Raw genomic sequence first — 22,298 nt, forward strand, 5'->3', positions numbered from 1 at the left:
GGCTGTTTCCAGATGTCCTGTTTCATTAGAGCTGAAAGCTGCAGGAAGGCCTTATCAGTTGAAGAAAAACACAAGTTTAGAGAGGAACAGCTTCAAAGCGGACGTTTTGAATGAGGAGTTGCATCTGGGATCCATACACATTTTTAGCTCGTTAATTAAAAAAGCAGATTTGTGTTGCAGAAGATTAAAGTTAAGAAATTTCCTAGATCTTTGATATAACTTAAACAAAGTACTCCTGAGTCCAGGTTTGGAGGGTTGACCTTCTTGACATGTGGAGCTGAAAACCAAGTAATAAATTTGAGTCAGACCACCACTTTGGGAGTGAGAGAGACTGTTTGTAAGTAGAAAAATCCTCAAAGATGTTTAATTCAGTCAGGATTAAACAAAAGTTCCACTCTTTATTTTCTGAGGCCGAATCTGCTACAAGACAAAGCTCAGCCTGTACTTCACTTATCTCTCTTCTTTTTTCCAACTATAGGAAAATGCAGCAACCGCCTTTTTACACACCCAATGGCACGTTCAGTCCGTGGCTCCTTCACACCATTCTGTGTATAATAATGACAACACAGATGCATCAGTTTTACTGTTATAACAAATTATGTTAAACATAAAGATCAATATGTCAAAACATTTTCTTCAAATTACAACATTTTACTGACATAGCCACGCGCACACACTCAGGCACACACACACTCACATGGCACATTTACCATTATAAGTCACACATGTATATCTTGCATAAATATGTATTAGGTGTATTAGAGTAAAATACAAGAATTGCTTCACGGATTAACTGTTCATGTCAATGTTCTTTGTGGGAAAATTGGCATAAACGCACATACGAAATAATTTGAAAGGTTACATATGAAACGTCCATCACATACAAAATAAGTATACTACATACAGATTAGACTCTTACTTATGGCATTTGTGTAGTTTATGTCCAAAGTACTGCAGATTTGGCCACCAGATGACTTTCAGAGCTTTGATAATGTTGGTGCTGCTGTCTGTTGTCATACAGATGAGTTGTTCTTCAGTAACGTTCCAGGAGCTCAGAGCATCTTTTAACCCCTCAGCAATTTCCTCACTTTTGTGATCATCGGGAAAGTAGGCTGTTTGCAGGCAGAAACTTCTTAGAGCCCAGTTATCATCGACAAAATAAACTCATATATGGCTCCATTGTTCGTCTAGACCACAGGTCTGTTGTGGCAGAATAAAAACGCACACCATTCAGCTCTCTTGCGATCCTTTCATGTGTCCAGTTGTACAGGTGAGGCAACGCAACTTCTGCAAAGTATTTCCCGCTAGGTAGCACATACCTGGGGTCTAATGTTTTTAGCAGGTTAATAAAGCCGCGTTTTTCCACCGTATAAATAGGCATCATGTCTTTGGCAATATACAACGCGACCACATCCGTGATCGCTTTCCATCAGGCCTCTGTCTAATCATAGGGGACACAGTGTGAAAATAACTCCCCTACCATCGATTGTCTCTTGGTGGGGTTTTGTAGGCTGTTGTTGCTTTGAGGATGTCGTAGACTGCAGGATTTCTCCCACTCCATGGAGTGCCTCTGTTTCAGGTGTTGAAGTAAATTCGTTGTGCTCCCGCCTTTGGTAGCAACAGCCTTTAAACAGATTTTGCAACGTGCCTTTGTTGCTCCAAATCTGAGGTTGCAAAAGGAAACCAGCTCCAAATAATTGAGGAGATGTTCCTGTAGTGTCTCTGCTGGAACCTGAAAATGGGACATTTGTCACAAACTGAGTCATGAAGCCATAAACTTGGAGAACATGAAGACACAAAGCCAGTAATGTCAGACAGGTCCAGTTTCTCTGAGCATCTGATGACATTCAGCTCTAGTTTCACAGCAGTTCTCTCAGAGTTTCTTCATGTGTGTTGTTTTCTGCAGCCTGTCAGGATGTCTGATCACAGAGGAAGGCTGTGCTTCTCTGGCCTCAGCTCTGACCTCCAACCCCTCCCATCTGAGAGAGCTGGACCTGAGCTACAACCATCCAGGAGAGTCAGGAGTGAAGCTGCTGATGGCTGCACTGAAGGATCCACACAGACTCAGGTATGAAGAAGCTGCTGCAGCCACACAATGTCTGATAGAGGAGGAAGATCTGCAGACATTTTCTCTGTCGTTCATTCAGCTCTGTCTCTTTGCTTCATGCTGGATATGATGTAATATGAGCAATCACACATGTAGGAGCCTTTTTCCTTTGCTCACAGCTGAAACAGCAGATATTGTGGAGGGAGTCTCCAAGGAGAACACCTGCAGGAACAACAGTGATAACTGTCTGTTGGACAAAGATTCTTTAGTTTGGACACATCTCTACAGGTTAAAGCCTCCTACAGAGTTTAGCTGTGTTTAGTCAGAGCCGAGCAAAGCAAAGTCCAGACAGAAGCAGAGCTGATCAGTTATTACTGACACACAGCAAAAACAAGCTAACTCTGCATCCAGCTGTCATCCTGGTTTTTATCTCCAATCTGGTTTTTGTTCTTATTTTCAGTCTGATCACACATTTTATCTCTGTTTCCTCATTTCCTCTGATAGTGTTGCCTTGTTGTTGTTGTTTATTCATACTGACAGCAGTGTGCTGTTATCTAGTTGCTGGTGTGTGACATGGTTCTGCAGAGCAAACCAGTGTGTCATGTCAGACTGGAAACCAAAGTTAGAAGCTGCAGAATCTTCCTGGTTCTTCAGCTCAGGAATCTGCAGATCAGATGTTGGTGTTCTTCAAAATGAGTCTGAATTTCAGAGTTTTCAGGGTCACAAACATCTGTAGTGTTGCTTTAAAGGAACATTCTGTCATTACTAGAAACATCCTTTCTGTCCTCTGACTCTGGATCAGAGCTGGTCCAGGACATGTTAGCCTAGCTTAGCATAAATGTTTCTAAACATGATGTAAAGATGGTCTTTTCTTGGCCTGTGGGACTCCAGAGGCAGCTGATGGGTATCGGCGGGCTAAGCGGAGCGCAGTTTCAGCGGTCGCTAATGCAAAATCTCGGGCATGGGAGGTGTTTGGAGAGGCCATGGAGAATGACTTCCGGACGGCTTCGAGGAGATTCTGGTCCACCATCCAGCGGCTCAGGAGGGGAAAGCGGTGCTCCGTCAACACTGTGTACAGTTGGGATGGGGGGCTGCTGACCTCAACTCGGGATGTTGTGAGGCGGTGGAGGGAATACTTTGAAGACCTTCTCAATCCCACCAACACGTCTTCCGATTAGGAAGCAGAGTCTGGGGTAGCTGGTGCTGGTTCTCCTATCTCTGGGGCTGAGGTCACTGAGGTCACTGAGGTGGTTAAAAAGCTCCTCGGTGGCAAGGCCCTGGGGGTGGATGAGGTCCGCCCAGAGTTCCTTAGGGCTCTAGATGCTGTAGGGCTGTCTTGGCTGACACGCCTCTGCAGCATCGCATAGACATCGGGGACAGTCCCCACTGGACTGGCAGACTGGGGTGGTGGTCCCCCTCTTCAAAAAGGGGAACCGGAGGGTGTGCTCCAACTACAGGGGGATCACACTCCTCAGCCTCCCTGGTAAGGTCTATTCAGGGGTGCTGGAGAGGAGGGTCCGTCGGATAGTCGAACCTCGGATTGAGGAGGAGCAGTGTGGTTTTCGTCCCGGTCGTGGAACAGTGGACCAGCTCTACACCCTCTTCAGGGTCTTTGAGGGGGCATGGGAGTTTACCCAACCAATCTACATGTGCTTTGTGGACTTGGAGAAGGCATTCGACCGTGTCCCCTGGGGACTCTTGTGGGGGGTACTCCGGGAGTGTGGAGTGCCGGACCCGCTTGTACGAGCTGTCCGATCCCTGTATGCCCAGTGTCAGAGCTTGGTCCGCATTGCCGGCAGTAAATCAGAATCGTTTCCAGTGCGGGTTGGACTCTGCCAAGGCTGTCCTCTGTCACCAATTCTGGACAGAATTTCTAGGCGCAGCCGAGGTGTTGAGGGGATCTGGTTCAGTGGCCTCTGGATTGGGTCTCTGCTCTTTGCGGATGATGTGGTTCTGTTGGCTTCGTCTGGCCGTGATCTTCTGGTGGGATGAGAATCAGCACCTCCAAGTCCGAGACCATGGTCCTCAGCCAGAAAAGGGTGGAGTGCTTTCTCCAGGTCTGTAATAGGATCCTGCCTCAAGTGGAGGAGTTCACGTATCTTGGGGTCTTGTTCACGAGTGAAGGAAGGATGGAGCGGAAGATCACCAGACAGATCGGTGCGGCGTCTGCAGTGATGTGGACTTTGCATTGGTCTGTTGTGGTGAAAAAGGAGCTGATCCAAAAGGCAAAGCTCTCGACCCTCACCTATGGTCACGAGCTGTGGGTAGTGACCAAAAGAACAAGATCGCGAATACAAGCGACCGAAATAAGTTTTCTCCACAGGGTGGCCGGGGTCTCCTTTAGAGTTAGAGTGAGAAGCTCGTGATCTGGGAGGGGCTCAGAGCAGAGCTGCTACTCCTCCACATCGAGAGGGCATCTGGTTAGGATGCCTCCTAGAGGCCTCCCTGCTGAAGTGTTCTGGGCCCTGGGAAAGACCCAGGACACTCTGGACGATTACATCTCTCGGCTGGCCTGGGAATGCCTCGGGATCCCTCCGGATAAGCTGGTGAACGTGGCCAGGGAGAGGGAAGTCTGGGTTTCCCTGCTTAGGCAGCTACCTCCGTGACCCGACTCTGGATAAGCGGCAGAAAAAGGATGGATGGATGGTTATAATCACATTGCTCACAGGAGAGCCGTGAAAGCCTCCGGTGGTGTCGGTATTTTTTTTAAGAACTCTGTTTTTGACTAGTATGATGTAACCATAGCAGAGAAACCATTTGATGGAATCCTTTGTGTATGTGGTGAGCATCAGTTGTCACATTATACTTTGTTATTATTTCACCGTGGTAACGTTAGTTTTCAGTTTGATATTCAACAGATATTTGGACACCCAGTCATGTTTTGCTGACCCCATGCTGTTTTATTGTGGGGTTGTGACCCCAGTTTCACCACCACGTTTTCACTACTGGCGGATAGTTAGGGGCCGTCAGCAAATTACAGGTAGCAGTTTTCAAAGAACAATATCTCCTCAGCCACATGAGCTGTAAATGTCAAAATGATTCTAAACTATTCAACATGTGTCCATGAATGTTGCACCTCCTTTATTTTGCCCATTTTCATCTCATGCTATTTTATATAAATTTTTCAATGTTTCAAAGTTCAATAACTTTTTAGTCACATGACTTACACACCTCAAATCACTACCTGATTGCTCATCCTGCCACATGTTGCACAGCCTTTGTTTGAGAAAAAAAGTTTTCATTGAGAAATATGTGTATCCTTTTCTGAACATAGTGACAAAAGGCCTCCTGTATGAAAAACAAACAAACAAAAAAGAAAAAGAAAACACAAGCAGCAGATAGACACAACAACAAACAGTGGAACCAGCACATCACACATGCAGGGGTGATAGGAATCCGGTACCATACCGGAATTCCAGCGTGGAGAATTGGGTGATGGGATAAAAAAAAAATGCAGGATACATGCTTGCAAAAGAACCAAATACAAAAAAAAAAAAAAAAAAAAAATGCTGACTGCTGACTGCTGAATGGAGACCTGTTGCTCTCAGCCATATCCAACATTTAACCATTAATGTTTCTCCAAACGTTTTCCCCCCCGTTGTTCTTAATGATACTTCTGTACTTTTCTGCAACCAGTTTGCGCTTTGCAGCTGCAAGTGATTTTACTTTAAAGTCAGCTTCAGATTAGTCGGGAGCTGGTGCAGACATTAAGAGAACCGGATACCTGTTTCTGCACATTATGCTTTCAAAAATTGATATACGCCACAAGCTGAAAAAAGTTTTGTTACGGCATGAGTCAGACACCGTTAATAAAGCAGCTGTGCGAGGTGTTTTGACACCCACATTTTTCATGAGCAAACTCGACATTTTTTTTTACTTTAGCGCAAACATTGCTGCACCAGTTGCTCCTGCACGACCTCCTCTCCTCCTCCCTCTCCTGTTGCTCCTGACTATGACAGGACTGTCGGTGATCAGCTGATCGTGTTGCCTTGTTGTTTGTTTATCATTCAGCTCGTGCTGAGGAAGAGGAAACTAGCAGGATGTTGACGCAAAACGGTAGTCTGTTTTAATTAGCCAGGTTTACTGCCGACAAAGCTGTAAAATCTGTTGGTTATAATACAGCCAGATGGATCAGGATCAGATATCTAGCGAGTGTCAAGATTAAGTCTTCTCTAAATCGTTGGTACTGTACAGATGTTGGATAGGCAGGTTTGAATGTGGTGAAGGGAAATTATGAACAGGTTCTGAAATACAAGTCAGAGTAGAACCCTTCTCTAACCAGGTGGTTGACAGGTAAAATAAAGGATTTATATGCAGGGGCGGGTCTAGAAAGGTTTGATGAGGGGGCCAGGCAGGGGCACCAACTAGGGAAATGTGGGCACAAATGAGAATGTTTTTAAAAAAAATCTTTTTTAAGGCCTGGATTTTAGTAAATAATTAGCTGATTATTACAACTTAAGTTCTCATCCGATGTTAAATTTGGAAAAACAAACAGCATGATATTTTTCAGTGTTGATCAATCAATCAATCAATCAATCTTTATTTATATAGCACTTTTCATACAAGAATGCAGCACAAAGTGCTTTCCATGGTTAAAACAACCCCCCTCCCCCACCCCCACAGATAACCCCCTCCCTCCCCGCTTGTGTACAAGCAAGCATACACATACACATACACACACACATACTTGCACATATTAAAAGACTAATGTGAGGTTGAGCACAGATGAGCCTGGTAAGGAAACACTATCACAGGGAGCCGTCTGCACCGGGAGCCGCCCACCGACCACGACCGCCATGACACCGACCCAGGGGACACGGCCAATTGAGAGGCAGAGGAGCCACCCAACTAGACCGAAAGAACCCGCAGGACAGAGCCGCAGCAGCCACAGCCGATGAAAAGCCCCAGGTGCAGAGAGCCCCCTCCGAGGAAACACTGGGGAAATAACCTAAAAATAATATAAACAGAATAAAAGCATAAAATAAATAAAAATGTGTTAACATAGAAAAATAAATAGGCTAGGGGAATAAAATAAATAAAAATAAAATGAATAAATATTAAGTAAAAGCTAAATTAAAAAGGTGGGTCTTGAGCCTGCTCTTAAAAACATTAACATTCTCTGCAGCCCTGAGCTCCTCCGGCAGGCTGTTCCATAGACGAGGGCCATACCACTGGAAAGCTGCCTCTCCATGAGTATGTGTCCTGACTTTAGGTACAGTCAAGAGGCCAGTACCGGAAGACCTCAGGGGCCGCGAGGGTTCATAAGGTAAAAGCAAATCTAAAAGATAAGAAGGCCCAAGACCATTAAGACATTTAAAAACCAATAAGAGAACCTTAAAATTGATCCTGAAACACACGGGGAGCCAATGCAGTGATTCTAAAACCGGTGTAATGTGGGCCCGCCCTCTGGTCTTCGTCAGCACACGAGCAGCTGAGTTCTGTAGGAGTTGTAGAGGTGCAGTACTCTTTTTGGGAAGACCAGAGAGCAGGGCATTACAGTAGTCAATACGACTGGTGATAAAAGCATGCATCAGCATCTCCGTGTTGGCCCGAGAGAGAATGGGACGGACTCTGGCTATGTTTTTTAGGTGATAAAATCCTATTTTAGTAATATGTTTAATATGTGGAATAAAACCAAGCTCAGAGTCAAAGATAACGCCCAGGTTTTTTACTTGTGATGATGGGTTTAATGCGGATGCCTGTAATTTAGCTAAGAGTTTCTCTCTCTGAGCCTCAGGACCAATGATTAAAACTTCAGTTTTGTCCTGGTTAAGCTGTAAAAAGTTTTCTGCCATCCAGGATTTGATGTCTAAAATACAGTTGAAAAGGGCATCCATTGGTCTCGTGTCATCAGGAGACATGGAGATGTACAGCTGAGTATCATCAGCATAACTGTGGAAGTTTACTCCATGCCTCCTGATGACGCTGCCAAGAGGGAGCATATACAAATTAAAAAGAACAGGGCCTAAAACTGATGTAGAAGAACATGTAGAAGTGCATCACTGCTGCTACAGTCAGGGTGTAGATGTAGAATTCTGTAAATGAGTGATGGTTAAACTTAATTGTCAGACACGTCACAATTCCAGCCTTTGTCAGACTTGATAGAAATCAAATTGATGTATTGATCAGCGATGGATGTGACATCAGCTTGTATCTGTTGCTGGCTTGACTGTGCTGAGTCATCCCAGTACAGAACAGCTACTGTTTGCTGAATATTTAACCAAATTACTTTCATCTATATTTGTGAGTCTAGATTTAGACTGAACTGTTAAAGTGTTAAACCATGCAGCCATACCGTACCTGATGATGCTACCAAGAACAGCTTCATAGAAAATGAGCATGATCTCAGGTCAGACCCCAAACAGCCTGAATCTGTGTAAGAAATTAAGCCTTTTCTCTAGTCTGCAGCACAGATAATTAACATGGGCACTCCAGCACAGGGTATAGTAGTATATTCACTTTGTAAATGACTATTTATGAACTTTATTTTTGGATATTAAAAGCATTACATATGTGAGGACAACATTATAGTCACATGGAGTTATACTAGTACTATGATTTTTATATATTGCTTTACCATAACCACAAATCCGGTTCTGTCTAAGGACATTTTTGCTTGTAACCAATTTAGAAAAAGAAACTGAAATAGAAAAAGTCCTGAATTCAACAGGACGTTATTGTGGGAAAAGGTGTAATGTGTTCTGTGTGATAATATTGTGCTGAAATTTAGCAGTGTACATTGAGGAACGCCTAAAAAATGTTCAGGCTCAGGATTTTTTGAAAGATAGATTTATCACCATTTTACATTTTTACAGGGAATATTTTATGGTATGTGTCTCAGTTGTCTAAAGTAAAACATTGTACTGTGTTTTTTAAAAATAAAATATATTTTTGAGACTTACAAATGTACATCAGCAACAGAGAAAGCAGTTCCATCTTCCTTTCTTAAACCGTTTGAGGAGTGTTGTAGTCATGCCAAGGCACAGTTGGTGGAACCATCGTTTTCACGAGTCTGAATCTAAAATGTAATTAACAAACAATAAGAGCAACTAAATCTTACACATACACTTACTCACCTTAGTTCAGATAATCTCATGTGATATTATTAATTCTTTAGTCATTATCTGATAAAACAGGAATCACATTGTTCATTGCAGATGGGACGTGGTACATCTAGGTCAGTTTAAACTTCACATTCAAGACCATTTTACTCATCTGGCAACTTTTGACATATAAAATATGTACAAAATATACAAAAACTGATAATGTATAGATTTGTTTAGATCATGCTGATTGCATTGAGAGTCTTTTAGGAAGTGATGTTGTGGTAATCACCTTCTACACCAGTGTTGTATAAAACAAAATAACTGACCCACACTGTCTTTGGGCGCCTCCAGGGGGTTTGTCTGTTGCACACATTGAACAGTTTCTGTCTTCATAAAAAACTGCAACAAAAGCCTGTACAGCATATTTCACTATAAAAGTTACAGTTTAATTAAACTGATTTTATTTTTTATTTAACTTTTTCTTGCATCTACACACCTGAGCTCTCCAGAATGTCAACTGCCATCTCCCATCGCTTGGATGACGTTGATTCTTTTCATGTGTCAATGTTCATGTCTTCGGGGACATAAGGGTGGTTTTCCACCACCTTCATGTCCATCTGGGCCATCATACAAAACATGTTGGGATTTTCATAAAACATGTTTTATGCACTGAAGTGAAAGATCATGTGTTGTCAGACTGTTGTAATACAAACAATAAACACCTTACAGTATGAACTCACCTGCATCACCAGTACACCACAGCTGAATGTGTCCTGTTGTATGATAGGGTTTATCACCCCACCTGTCCACTTTTTTTGTGGCATGTCCTTCACATCTTGAAGTATTCTCTCATTAACAAAAGATATGTTTGCCCCAGATTAGTTTATGTTTGTATCAGCAATTTACTTTAACCTAATATGTTGTATAGAGGAAATAAACAGTTAGTGTTCTGCTGCATCATCATGGTCCGAATGAAAACATTTTAATTGGAAATCTGACCTCCTACATAACATAAACACCCAGGATAATAATATACACCTTGCATATGACTATGTAAATACCACACCATGAGCGAGTAAACCACACTAATGAAGGGACATTAACCTCTGACTCGGTACAGCCAAAAGGCAAGAACAGCTACAGACAACCACAACTTCATCATTATTGAGGTGACACATAAACACCACTGACTTATTTCCTGTCACATGCATAAGCTACACACTTAAATGGACATGTAACATTATTAAAGACATAAATCAACAAGTCTGTTTGCTGGTACCTTTGATTGTTTTGGATGTAATATATTTTCAGTAACGATAAATTGTGTGACACTTGTATTCCTGTCCCTCAATCTAACAAACCTTGGCACGTAATTTGTGGATTACAGTCAGCTGCAGCATGTGCAGAACTAAGAATGATCATATATGAATTTGGGATAAAAACATCTCTCCCTGTAGTTCTGTTGGGGTTATACTAACACAATGACAGCTAGAAACTTTATAGCATTAAAAGCCTGTTATTATTTTTAATCATATTTGACACATCAGGCATTTCTGGTCATTTATCAACAACAATATTTCTTTTAGAAACAAAAACAAATGGTGTCCACTGCATTTACCACATTTGTAACATTTCTTTTGGTTTGGTAACAGTAACAGTAAATTATATTATATTATATTATATTATATTATATTATATTATATTATATTATATTATATTATATTATATTATATTATATTATATTGTGGTAGGAATTGATGGGCCCTGTACCTGAATTTCCTCTCAGAACTGAAGTAGAAGAAACTTCCACATTATAACAGCCAATTAATGTTTTGTGTGAAAACTGATGAGTCATGTCAATAATTAGCAGGGAAGTCATTGTAACATCCAAGTGATCAGAGCAGGTTGTATAAACCTAAAACATAAACACACTAAATGTATATTAATGATGACATTTCAGTCTTTAATTGGCTTAGTAAAATAATCAAAACAGTTTATTTGGTGTTTTAGTGTCTAATTATTTATGTAGGTAGTATAATTAGATTTAGATATAAGAACAAATTTAGGCATAAGGAAATGTTTCTGTGAGTATCACATGGATCTAGCAAACACAACAACCTTCAGTAGTAGAAAGTATCACTTGAACTCAGCAAAGACAATTATCCATTAACCACAGGAAACACTCCGTAAGTTTAGGTTAGCCTCAGAGGAGGTGTCAGAGGTGAACTCAGGAATGTCTTTGTTTGTTAACACTAGAATTACCAGGATTTTCAGTTTCTCCTGCAGTCCCCCCTCCCTCTACCATAGTTAATCACCACACTTACTGACCCATTGTTTTTCAAATTATGTCGACTGCGTGTTGCCCCCCCCCCCCACCCAGATTACAAGTGCAAGCTGCACCAAACTTCCCTTCAGTTCAGATCCATAGAGATGATAGAATCTTTTTTCTGTTTACATTAGATAAATGTTTTACTGCACTATACCATGCAGGTTTGTGCCATTATGACTTGTTTTTGTGAGGTTTTTATTCTAACATGCCTTTTAGTTTTTTATTTATGTAGCTGCAGCACACGAATTTCCCTCTGGATTAATAATGTATATATCTATCTACCTATCTGTTTAGTTTTAATGCCACTGTTACAATAACTGTAAAGATCCTGTGTAAAGAGAAGTTACTGTCATTTTCACTTTTTATATATTTTTTTATATTTTTCATCACAACTGAAACATATCTGAATAAAACATTGAGTAAATTAATTGTTATTTCTTTTATTTGACAGTGGTCGTGGATTACAGTTTGTAATTTTGAGTGAGTTTAGATTGTACACAAAGTCTCAAACAAGAGAGCATGAGTTCTCTGATGATAGTGGTAGAGTCCAGGTGTTCGGCTGTGTGGTTCCTAGATGAAGCGGTTGAGTCAGCAGCAGGGTGGATCAGTAGGTGAGCAGGCAGAATAAAAAAAACATTCCCTACAGCATTGCCACGTTCAACAGCTCAGTTAAAATTGTCCAGTTCAGCAGTCTACACAAACCCATGGTTTATCTTTCCTACATTTGTGGCATGTGTATGTATCACATTGTGAACACTTTTCAGTTCTGTGGTTCCTGTTGCTCTTCTTCAGCACCTGACTCTGCTTTTTTCTGAGGAAATGTCCTTGGGTTTGTTGAAGCTGCAACTTTTTTTCAACTTCAGGGCCTTCTCTTGCAGAAACCTCTTCCATAATTCCTCTGCAAGGTGAACCAAGAAAAGTTGCCTTTTTTCAGTGGACCCTGTACATGCTTTGTACAACACGTGTGTGTTCATCGCTGCCAGATCGAGCATGTTGTAAAACACAGCGATGGACCACCTCCATGTTCCTGCACGCACTGTGTAGGCATGTACTTTCTGGTCATAACACCACACTTCAGGTGGTTGTAGTCGGTAACAGTGTTGGGTTTTCTTTTGCGTGTTTCTTCAATCTCCACTTTCTGGTGCATGGTGCTGAGAATACAGACAGATTTGTTCTTTTTGGGTGCAAACACCGTCAGCAAAGCACTGTCAGATGTGAACCCCTGTGTGGAGAATTCTTCGCATCGTGAAGCATCTTTGGCTGGGGGTGGAACTTCCCATCTTTTCTTGATCATGGTGCCAAGAAGAGTTGTGTTTCTTTGCAGGAGCCTGTTAGCCTGTTTTTCTAAGTATGGAACGGCACTGTACATGAATTTGGTCTCCAAATCTGCTGCGATCCAAAATTTGATTCCAAATTTGTCAGTCTTGGATGCAGTGTATTGGATAAAAGGACAGTGGACCTTTGTTGGGAAAAGCTGTTCGTCGTCGGTAATGTGTCGTCCTGGCTTGTAAGACAACATGTAGTTCCTGATGAAATGTTGCCAGATGTCAGAGATAGCAGCAAACTTATCCTTTTTCACACTCCCCTTGCAGGTGTCTTTGTCATCAAACCACAGGTGTTTCATGATCGCTTGAAATCTGTTTGGAGGCATTGTTTCTTTTATGGCTGGCACAAGGAAATGCTCCGACCAAGCATCACTCACCGCTCTCACTTTGGATGTTGCTGCTCTGGTAAACAAAACTGAAATGAAGGCCATCAGCTCATAAACAGCCAAGCTGCAACTTGGGTCAGCCCTGCGGTCTTGCTCGGTTGTGCACTGAGTGATGGAGAGCAACATGATGATGTCGATCAAACTCAAGAAACTCTGGAGACGGCTAGTGATTTTATGCTTGACGTACTCTGTAGGCTCTCCTCTGTCTTTCAATGCTGGTTCTTTTGATCCACATGTAGTAAGATGCTTAACTTCTTACTGGATCCAAAGCTTCACTTTACAAAAGATTGCACAACCATAAGGATGAAAAGTTGGTTTTGTGCCCATCCTAACAATGGATGACATGCAAATATATCTGTGACTTTGTCCTCTTTGTCTTGGTATATTCACACATTATCGTCTGTATAAAGCTTGATGACATTGCAAAGTGTTGCACATTATGCATTGAGATTGCGAATTGCTTCTCCACTCTAACTAGAAAGACTCATACCTCACCTCTATGAAGTTTCTACAGTTTCTGTGTGTAGGCCACTTTGAAGAAGTGAAACATACAAATCAGGGAATTTAGCATGTAATCATGTGTGTAAGATAAATCTAAAGGAATATCAGGTTTTCTACTTTTCACCGGAACTTGGGGTGAAGAAAATGCTCATAATATCATAAATGTGTATGTCCAGGGTGTAGTATTGCACTTCAGAAAATTCTCAGAAATAAAGCCACAGTTACCAAAGTAAAGATGTTGTTGCTCTTCGCGTTTTTTGAGCAATTGATTCCACAGTTAGCACTTTATCTGTGCGATGCATAACCCTAAGTAGATCAGAAAGTATTAGCTGTTGGGAAACGTTTGCAGTCTAAAACCATTCCTTTTAATTATGTAATTATTGATGAAAATAACCAAACAACAAGCTTACAGTGTGTTGCTATATGTTGAACTTATAGATTTGCTATTTTTTGGGGCGTTTCTGTATGATGAAGTATCAGTTCATCATGAAATCATCAATTCATGAAAAAAAGATCAAATATAGAAATAAAAGGTTTCTGCCCAACAGCAGTTAAGTAAAGCACGGCAGCATTGCATCCCTGTTGTTGGGAAAGTCTTGGCTAAAGTTATCAGTCTGGTAAAGGATCTGGTTATTATGTAAAAGCATTAAGGTTAACTTGTTTTATGAATTGCAATACTTATTGTAACCTGTCAACCTTGATTCCACTTTTTATGTATCACTGACATAAAATAATTTTTCTTAAAATACTAATATATATATATATGTATATATATATATATATATATCCATCCATCCATCCATCCATTTTCTTCTGCTTATCTGGAGTCAGGTCGCGGGGGAAGCTGCCTAAGCAAGGAAACCCAGACTTCCCTCTCCCCAGCCACATTCACCAGCTCATCCGGAGGGATCCCGAGGCGTTCCCAGGCCAGCCGAGAGATGTAGTCCGTCCAGCGTGTCCTGGGTCGGCCCCAGGGCCTCTTTCCAGTGGGACGTGCCCGGAACACCTCACCAGGGAGGCGTCCAGGAGGCATCCTAACCAGATGCCCGAGCCACCTCATCTGGTTCCTCTCGATGTGGAGGAGCAGCGGCTCTACTCTGAGCCCCTCCCGGATCACCGAGCTTCTCACCCTGTCTCTAAGGGAGAGCCCGGCCACCCTGAGGAGAAAACTAATTTCAGCCGCTTGTATTCGCAATCTCGTTCTTTTGGTTTTTACCCATAGCTCATGACCATAGGTGAGGGTAGGAACGTAGATCGACTGGTAAATCGAGAGCTTTGCCTTTTGGCTCAGCTCCCTCTTCACCACGACAGACTGATGCAGAATCTGCATCACTGTGGATGCCGCACCGATCCGCCTGTCGATCTCCCGCTCCATCCTTCTCTCACTCGTGAATCTATCGCAGACCCGGAGAGAGCACTCCAGCCTTTTCCGGCTGACGACCATGATCTCGGACTTGGAGGTGCTGATTCTCATCCCAGCTGCTTCACACTTGGCTGCGAATCGCTCCAGTGAGAGCTGAAGATCACGGCCCGATGAAGCCAACAGAACTACGTCATCCGCAAAGAGCAAAGACCCAATCCTGAGGCCACCGAACCGGATCCCCTCGACACCTCGGCTGCGCATACAAATTCTGTCCATAAAAGTTATGAACAGAATCGGTGACAGAGGACAGCCTTGGCGGAGTCCAACCCACACTGGAAACGATTCTGATTTACTGCCGGCAATGCGGACCAAGCTCTGACACCGGTCGTACAGGGATCGGACAGCTCGTACAAGCGAGTCCGGCACTCCATACTCTCAGAGTAACCCCCACAGGAGTCCCCGGGGAACACGGTTGAATGCCTTCTCCAAATCCACAAAACACATGTAGATTGGTTGGGCAAACTCCCATGCCCCCTCAAAGACCCCATAGAGGGTGTAGGGCTGGTCCACTGTTCCACGACCGGGACGAAAACCACACTGCTCCTCCTCAATTCGAGGTTCGACTATCTGACGGACCCTCCTCTGCAGCACCCCTGAATAGACCTTACCGGGGAGGCTGAGGAGTGTGATCCCCCTGTAGTTGGAGTACACCCTCCGGTTCCCCTTTTTGAAGAGGGGGACCACCACCCCAGTCTGCCAGTCCAGTGGGGACTGTCCCCGATGTCTATGCAATGCTGCAGAGGCGTGTCAGCCAAGACAGCCCTACAGCATCTAGAGCCCTAAGGAACTCTGGGCCTTTTTAACCACCTCAGCGACCTCAGCCCCAGAGATAGGAGAGCCAGCACCAGCTACCCCAGACTCTGCTTCCTCATCAGAAGACGTGTTGGTGGGATTGAGGAGGTCTTCGAAGTATTCCCTCCACCGCCTCACAACATCCCGAGTCGAGGTCAGCAGCCCCCCATCCCCACAGTACACAGTGTTGACGGAGCACCGCTTTCCCCTCCTGAGCCGCTGGATGGTGGACCAGAATCTCCTCGAAGCCGTCCGGAAGTCATTCCCCATGGCCTCTCCAAACTCCTCCAATGCCCAAGCTTTTGCCTTAGCGACCGCAGAAGCTGCGCTCCGCTTAGCTCGCCAATACCTATCAGCTGCCTCTGGAGCCCCACAGGCCAAAATCTGTCTGCCAGGCCTGACAAGGCATCCTCCCCCACCATCTGAGCCAACTCACCACCAGGTGGTGATCAGTTGACAGCTCCGCCCCTCTCTTCACCCGAGTGTCCAGAACATACGGCCGCAAGTCCGACGACACGACTACAAAGTCCATCATCGAACTGCGGTCTAGAGTGTCCTGGTGCCAAGTGCACATGTGGACACTCTTATGTCTGAACAAGGTGTTGGTTATGGACAGTCCATGACGAGCACAGAAGTCCAACAACAAAGCACCACTCGGATTTAGATTAGGGGGGGCCGTTCCTCCCAATCAAACCCCTACAGGTCTCGCTGTCATTGCCCACGTGAGCATTGAAATCCCCCAGCAGAACGAGGGAGTCCCCGGAAGGAGTTAGAGATGTGGCGGTCATGAACAAATCGATTCCTTTGAACAACTCTTTTAAATGACCCAACCAACTTCATCAACCTTCGTCCCATATCTAATCTCCCCTTCATTTCCAAAATTTTAGAAAAATCTGTTGCCTCTCAACTTCATAATCATCTGCTGTCCAACAATATTTATGAGCAGTTTCAATCTGGCTTCCGTCCCCTCCACAGCACCGAGACTGCACTTATCAAAATTTCTGATGACCTACTCATGGCTTCCGACTCTGGACTGCTTTCCATCCTCATTCTCCTGGACCTCACAGCAGCCTTTGATACCATTTCTCACGCTACTCTTCTAAGTCGACTCTCATTTCTTGGCATCACTCACACCCCAATAGCCTGGTTTACTTCATATCTCTCTGATCGAACACAGTTCATACAACTCAAATCTCATAAATCTATTTCCTACCCCGTTTCCGCTGGAGTGCCCCAAGGTTCTGTACTGGGCCCCCTCCTTTTTATCATCTACATACTCCCACTCGGCCACATCCTTCGTAAATATAATATCAATTTCCACTGCTACGCGGACGACACCCAGCTCTACCTCTCAACTCAACCATCTGCCTCGCTCCCGCCAACCGCCCTCACCCTCTGTCTTGAAGAAATCCAGTCTTGGTTCTCATCCAACTTTCTAAAACTAAACAGCTCTAAAACGGAAGTCCTCTTGGTAGGCACACCTCACACCCTATCCAAAGCCAATAAATGTTTCATTACTCTTGATAACTCAACTGTCCTCCCCTCCCCTCAGGTTAAGAGCTTGGGTGTCGTCCTCGACAGCACATTGTCCTTCCAGTCTCACATTAATAACATCACCCGGTCCGCCTATTTCCACCTACGTAATATTTCTCGTCTCCGTCCTTCCCTCACTTTCCAAACTACTGCCATTCTTGTTCACAGCCTGATCACATCTCGCATTGACTACTGCAATTCACTTCTTTTTGGCCTCCCCAATAAGTCCCTCCAGAAGCTGCAGCTCCTCCAAAACTCTGCCGCACGTGTTATCACTCGGACCCCCATTGCTCATCATATCACTGCCATCTTGCAACAACTCCACTGGCTCCCCATCAAACAAAGGATCATCTACAAAATACTGATCATCACTTTTAAGGCACTCCATAACTTGGCTCCATCTTACATCTCTGATCTCCTTCATCCACACACCCCTTCCCGCACACTGCGTTCCTCCCATACCCATCAGCTTTCCGTTCCCCCGGCACGTCTGGCAACAATGGGGAGCAGGGCGTTTAGTCGCTCGGCTCCTCATCTCTGGAATTCCCTCCCTCCTGATCTCCGTACAGTGGACTCCTTCCTTCTCTTCAAATCCAGACTCAAAACTCATCTGTTCAGACAGTCTTATCCCCCCTAAGTCCATATACATCTTTCCACAGTGTTTCCTTCCTCTATCACTTATTCTGTTTTGTGCTTTTAATGTTTTGCTTACTTTTAGTGTCTTATGTTTGTACAGTGTCCTTGGGTGCTTTGATAAGGCGCTTTTTTAAAATAAAATGTATTATTATTATTATTATTATTAAATGAACGATGGGAACCGATTCACAGCTGTGAGCCGTTCATTTGTGAGACTTTTTATATACAAATTTTTGACACTGCCTTCATCAAATCAAACTTTATTTATAAAGTTCTTTTCATGCCATAGGACACACAAAGCTCTTTACATGATTAAAAACGTAAGAATAAAAACACTCAATGAAATCTTTCACACAGTCACACGCACACACGTATACACACACACCAAGCCCCCCCCCCCCCCCCCCCCCCCCACAGCTAAAAATGGCTGAATAAATAAATAAATGAATAAATAAGTAAATAAGAAGAAGTAGTACAGCTGTACAGTTGATTAAAATGAAAATAAAATAACGTGTGAAATCACAGAAGTCCAATTCATATGAAGCATCTATGGGCAGAGTGTATTGTTTGGAAACAAATACTGTGAGTTCTATCCAAAACATTTACTAGAATTTGCACTGACTTCTCAGGTTTATCCTTTTTTATCTATATTTTTCCTATAATTATTTAATCTTGTATAGCAGATTTTATATATTTATTTTGATTTTGTTTGTCATTCTTATATATTGTGAAATTTTGTAAGATATTGTGAGAAAGAGCCAGTCTTTTGAATGGCTCTTTGAAAGGAACGGCTCCTCAAGATCCGGCTCCCTTCAAAGAGCCATAAATCCCATCTCTAGAAGGAGTGCTCTCCAACACCCCCCTCAAGGACTCCAAAAAGGGTGGGTACTCTGAGCTGCTATTTGGTGCATAAGCACAAACAACAGTCAAGACCCGTCCCCCCACCCGAAGGGAGGCTACCCTTTCATCCACCGGGGTATACCCCAACGTACAGGTTGGGGGGCAATGAGCATGTCCATACCTGCTCGGCGCCTCTCACCGGGAGCAACTCCAGAATGGAAGAGGGTCCAGCCCCTCTCGAAGGCAGTGGTTCCAGAGCCCAAGCCGTGCGTCGAGGTGAGTCCAACTATATCTAGTCGGAGCCGCTCAACCTCGCGCACCAGCTCAGCTTCCTTCCCCGCCTTCCTTCCCTAGAGCTAGCTTTTGCAGCCGAGGATCAGACCACCAGGGTCCCCGCCTCTGGCAGCCGCCCAGCTCACACTGCACCCGACCCCTATGGCCCCTCCTGCAGGTGGTGAGCATATATATATATATATATATATATATATATATATATATATATATATGTATGTATATAATAATTATCTTATATATATTAATCACACTAAAAGCTAAGAAAAACTCAGCAGAACCTCGCTGGCAGAACAACAACCCTCAAACAATAACTTGAACAACAAGCACGCTGTTCATTTTAAGTTTACAAGGTGAAATCCAGCACAATGAAGAAATTAAAGCTAGACACAACACAATAATTGTATCCCCTGATGCGGGAGCCGACACCTGATCCAGCCGGAAACATGTTCTGGGACCGTGTTAGGTTTTGAGGCTCCCACCATACGGATTCTCAATCCTTTAAAGAGATTGAACACCGACTTCCTCCGGAGTAATTCCAGCAAAGACGAACAGAACACACTTCAACTCCAGTCTTCACTGAGCTCAGGATTTTTACTTCACAGATCTCCAGTTACAATAAGCCGTATACACCTACGTTCTCTGACCGACCCTCACAAGGCCAACCACCTACATATTTACATAGTGCATAAAAACCTACAGTCAGCCCCATTACCATACAGAAACGGGTGTATATACAATTGTAACTCCCAAAACACTACCACAGATTAACATACACCATTTCCCACCAAATACACCATTACAACCCCCTTTAACCCAAATGCTTAACTTAACACAATTACATAAATCAATAAAGCAAATACAAAAAATAAACACTATCATCCCATCCTCCCCCCTTTCTCTGGCCACTTGGTGCGTGCCAAATCAGCCAATTCAGCACACCAGGCCCTGGTTAACACCCTCATGGGCGCGCCTCCATGAAGGTGCTGTTCCCCAAACCACCTCAGAGGGAGAGAGAGAGATTAGCAACAAAAACACATACTGAAAATAATCCAAACCCAATGTATTACCCAACCTAATAGGATCCAATGTTAGTGGATAAATACATTAACAAAAACTAAAGAAACACAAATAAAAGGATATCAAAGTGTATGCAGGGCATGTAGGTGTGTGGTCTCATACTGAGCACCTACTTAGTGAGGAAATGTATGCAGCTTCCTCACAGACCGCCATAGTTGGATCCGGAACGTATTTCATTGGCTCCCCCACCTGCTGTGTTACTACAAAAAATCACCTAAATAATAATGTAGATAAATAAATGTTTGTTTCGTGTTTAGAATAGTTTTCTGTTTTGTTACTGTATATTCTCCATTGAGATTACACAAAAAATCTTGTGTTTGCATAATTTAGAGGTATTCTAAGGCGAATTTTAGGTTGCGGAAACGGAGGGAGGGAGAGGATCACGTTACGCAGGCGTGCAATGATTTTGAGATTGCAGTTAGTTTTCACTCAGATGGAAAAAGTGTAAAAAATACAAGTAAGTCTGCTGAAGTTTTTCAAAGTATCTGGCCAGTCGGATCCTAAACAAGCCAAAATCGTATCAGTGGATCAACAGTGCGGAGACCCCGGTGGACACAGCAGCATGGATGCTGTATGGGCCGTTTTGGATAAATAGACTAAAAGTGACGTAGGAAGACATCACAATTATTCTCTGCTGTTTCTGTTGCCGCTGATTATTAGATATTTGCAGTATACTAAGCAAGAAAAGAAACGCCAGTTAGTTAATGTAGGCTACTATCATGGTTCCTCAAAGTGACCGTAAAACAGATGGTTTGGTGTTTCTTGAAGGATTGAAAATGTTGTGTGCTGAATGGCAGATTAAATCTGGAAAATGAAAACTTTCCTTCTGTTTCTGTCAGGGGAAAGGCTGTAGTGGATTATATTGTGACACCCATGTTAATATTAACACGTGTACTGAACTGAAGGTTTACTCTGGATCTTGTAGAGAGGGTTGGACATGATGCTCTCAGGTTGATCTCAAACATCTCATCTCAAACGGGGAATTTTATAGGGTTCTAAACAGTAGATGAAATGATTTCCTAGAGTCTCCAGGTATGATGGTGGAAGAACAAAATGGCTTCAGGGAAAACAGGGCATGCATGGTTTGTCTTCCGTTGTGAGAGCAAGGTTACAGGAGGGTAAAGAGACTTTGTTTTGTAGACTTTAAAAAATCTTTTGATTGGATAAAGAGAGATCTTTTGGAATATAAATTGATCTCTTCTGGTATTGGAGGTGAATTCTATGGTACTATTAAATCCCTGTACAACGTTCCCGTTGCTTGTATTCAGGTAAATAATCTTAGAACTGATTGGTTTCCTGCTCTGTTTGGAGTTAAACAAGGAGATACTCTTTCCCAACTTTATTTACTTTCTATGTAAATGACTTGGCCCACGAAATCAAACAGGCTAAGCTTGGTTTAGATATAGAAGACGCTACACTTAGGGAGAGGTCAGAGGTCATTGTGTGCACAATGAAGATCTGGTACGTTGCCCCTAGCGACTGAAGTGAGTGGGTATAAGGGTGTACCTGAAGAACAGTGTATATGTGTTTTGTGTGATCTTGAAGTTGTTGGAGATAAACTTAATTTCTTGTTCCAATGTCCGCTGTATGATGAACTGAGGAAATCTCTGTCTGAAAACGTACAAAGGAAGAAAGCAGATTTGTTTTGGATGTCTGAGTATGATATGTTGAGTTGGTTCTTCAAGGAGGAGATTCATGCTTTAGCTAGATTTATTGACACAGGATGGACATTAAGACAGAAAACATTGTTTCCTACATAAGAACACAATCCTTTCATTTGTATATTTTGATTTATCTTGTTGTTGTTGTATAAGTTGATGGATACACGAGACTTGTTCTTGGTTTTCTGGTTTTTCTTTTTCTGTTTGCCATCTTTGAATTGTCTAGATTTATATTGTATAGTGTCTTGTAAGCCCATGTGGACATGACACTGGAATTAACAAATCAATCAATCTAAAAGAGAAGAATGTTCACATGGCTTCATAAATCTGAACCTTTCTCAGTGTAGAACAAAGTGTGTATGAGAGCCATGTAATGTCCATGTTAGCATGACGGTGCTGCTCTGACCC

The 22,298-nt window shown here is 43.0% G+C and overlaps 1 protein-coding gene across 1 annotated transcript in view; it reads left to right on the forward strand.

Annotated features, from left to right (window-relative positions):
- LOC121647514 (NACHT, LRR and PYD domains-containing protein 12) overlaps nucleotides 1-22,298 on the forward strand; it is a gene marked incomplete at its 5' end in the record, with an annotated part of 36,899 nt that overhangs the window by 13,742 nt on the left and 859 nt on the right. Inside the window, one exon of the mRNA XM_041997030.1 lies at nucleotides 1,907-2,054. Within this exon, the coding sequence (XP_041852964.1) occupies nucleotides 1,907-2,054 (148 nt within the window). The remainder of the gene's footprint in view (nucleotides 1-1,906; nucleotides 2,055-22,298) is intronic.

The sequence above is a fragment of the Melanotaenia boesemani genome, chromosome 10 (genome assembly GCF_017639745.1).
Source record: "Melanotaenia boesemani isolate fMelBoe1 chromosome 10, fMelBoe1.pri, whole genome shotgun sequence".
Taxonomy (NCBI): Eukaryota; Metazoa; Chordata; class Actinopteri; order Atheriniformes; family Melanotaeniidae; genus Melanotaenia; species Melanotaenia boesemani.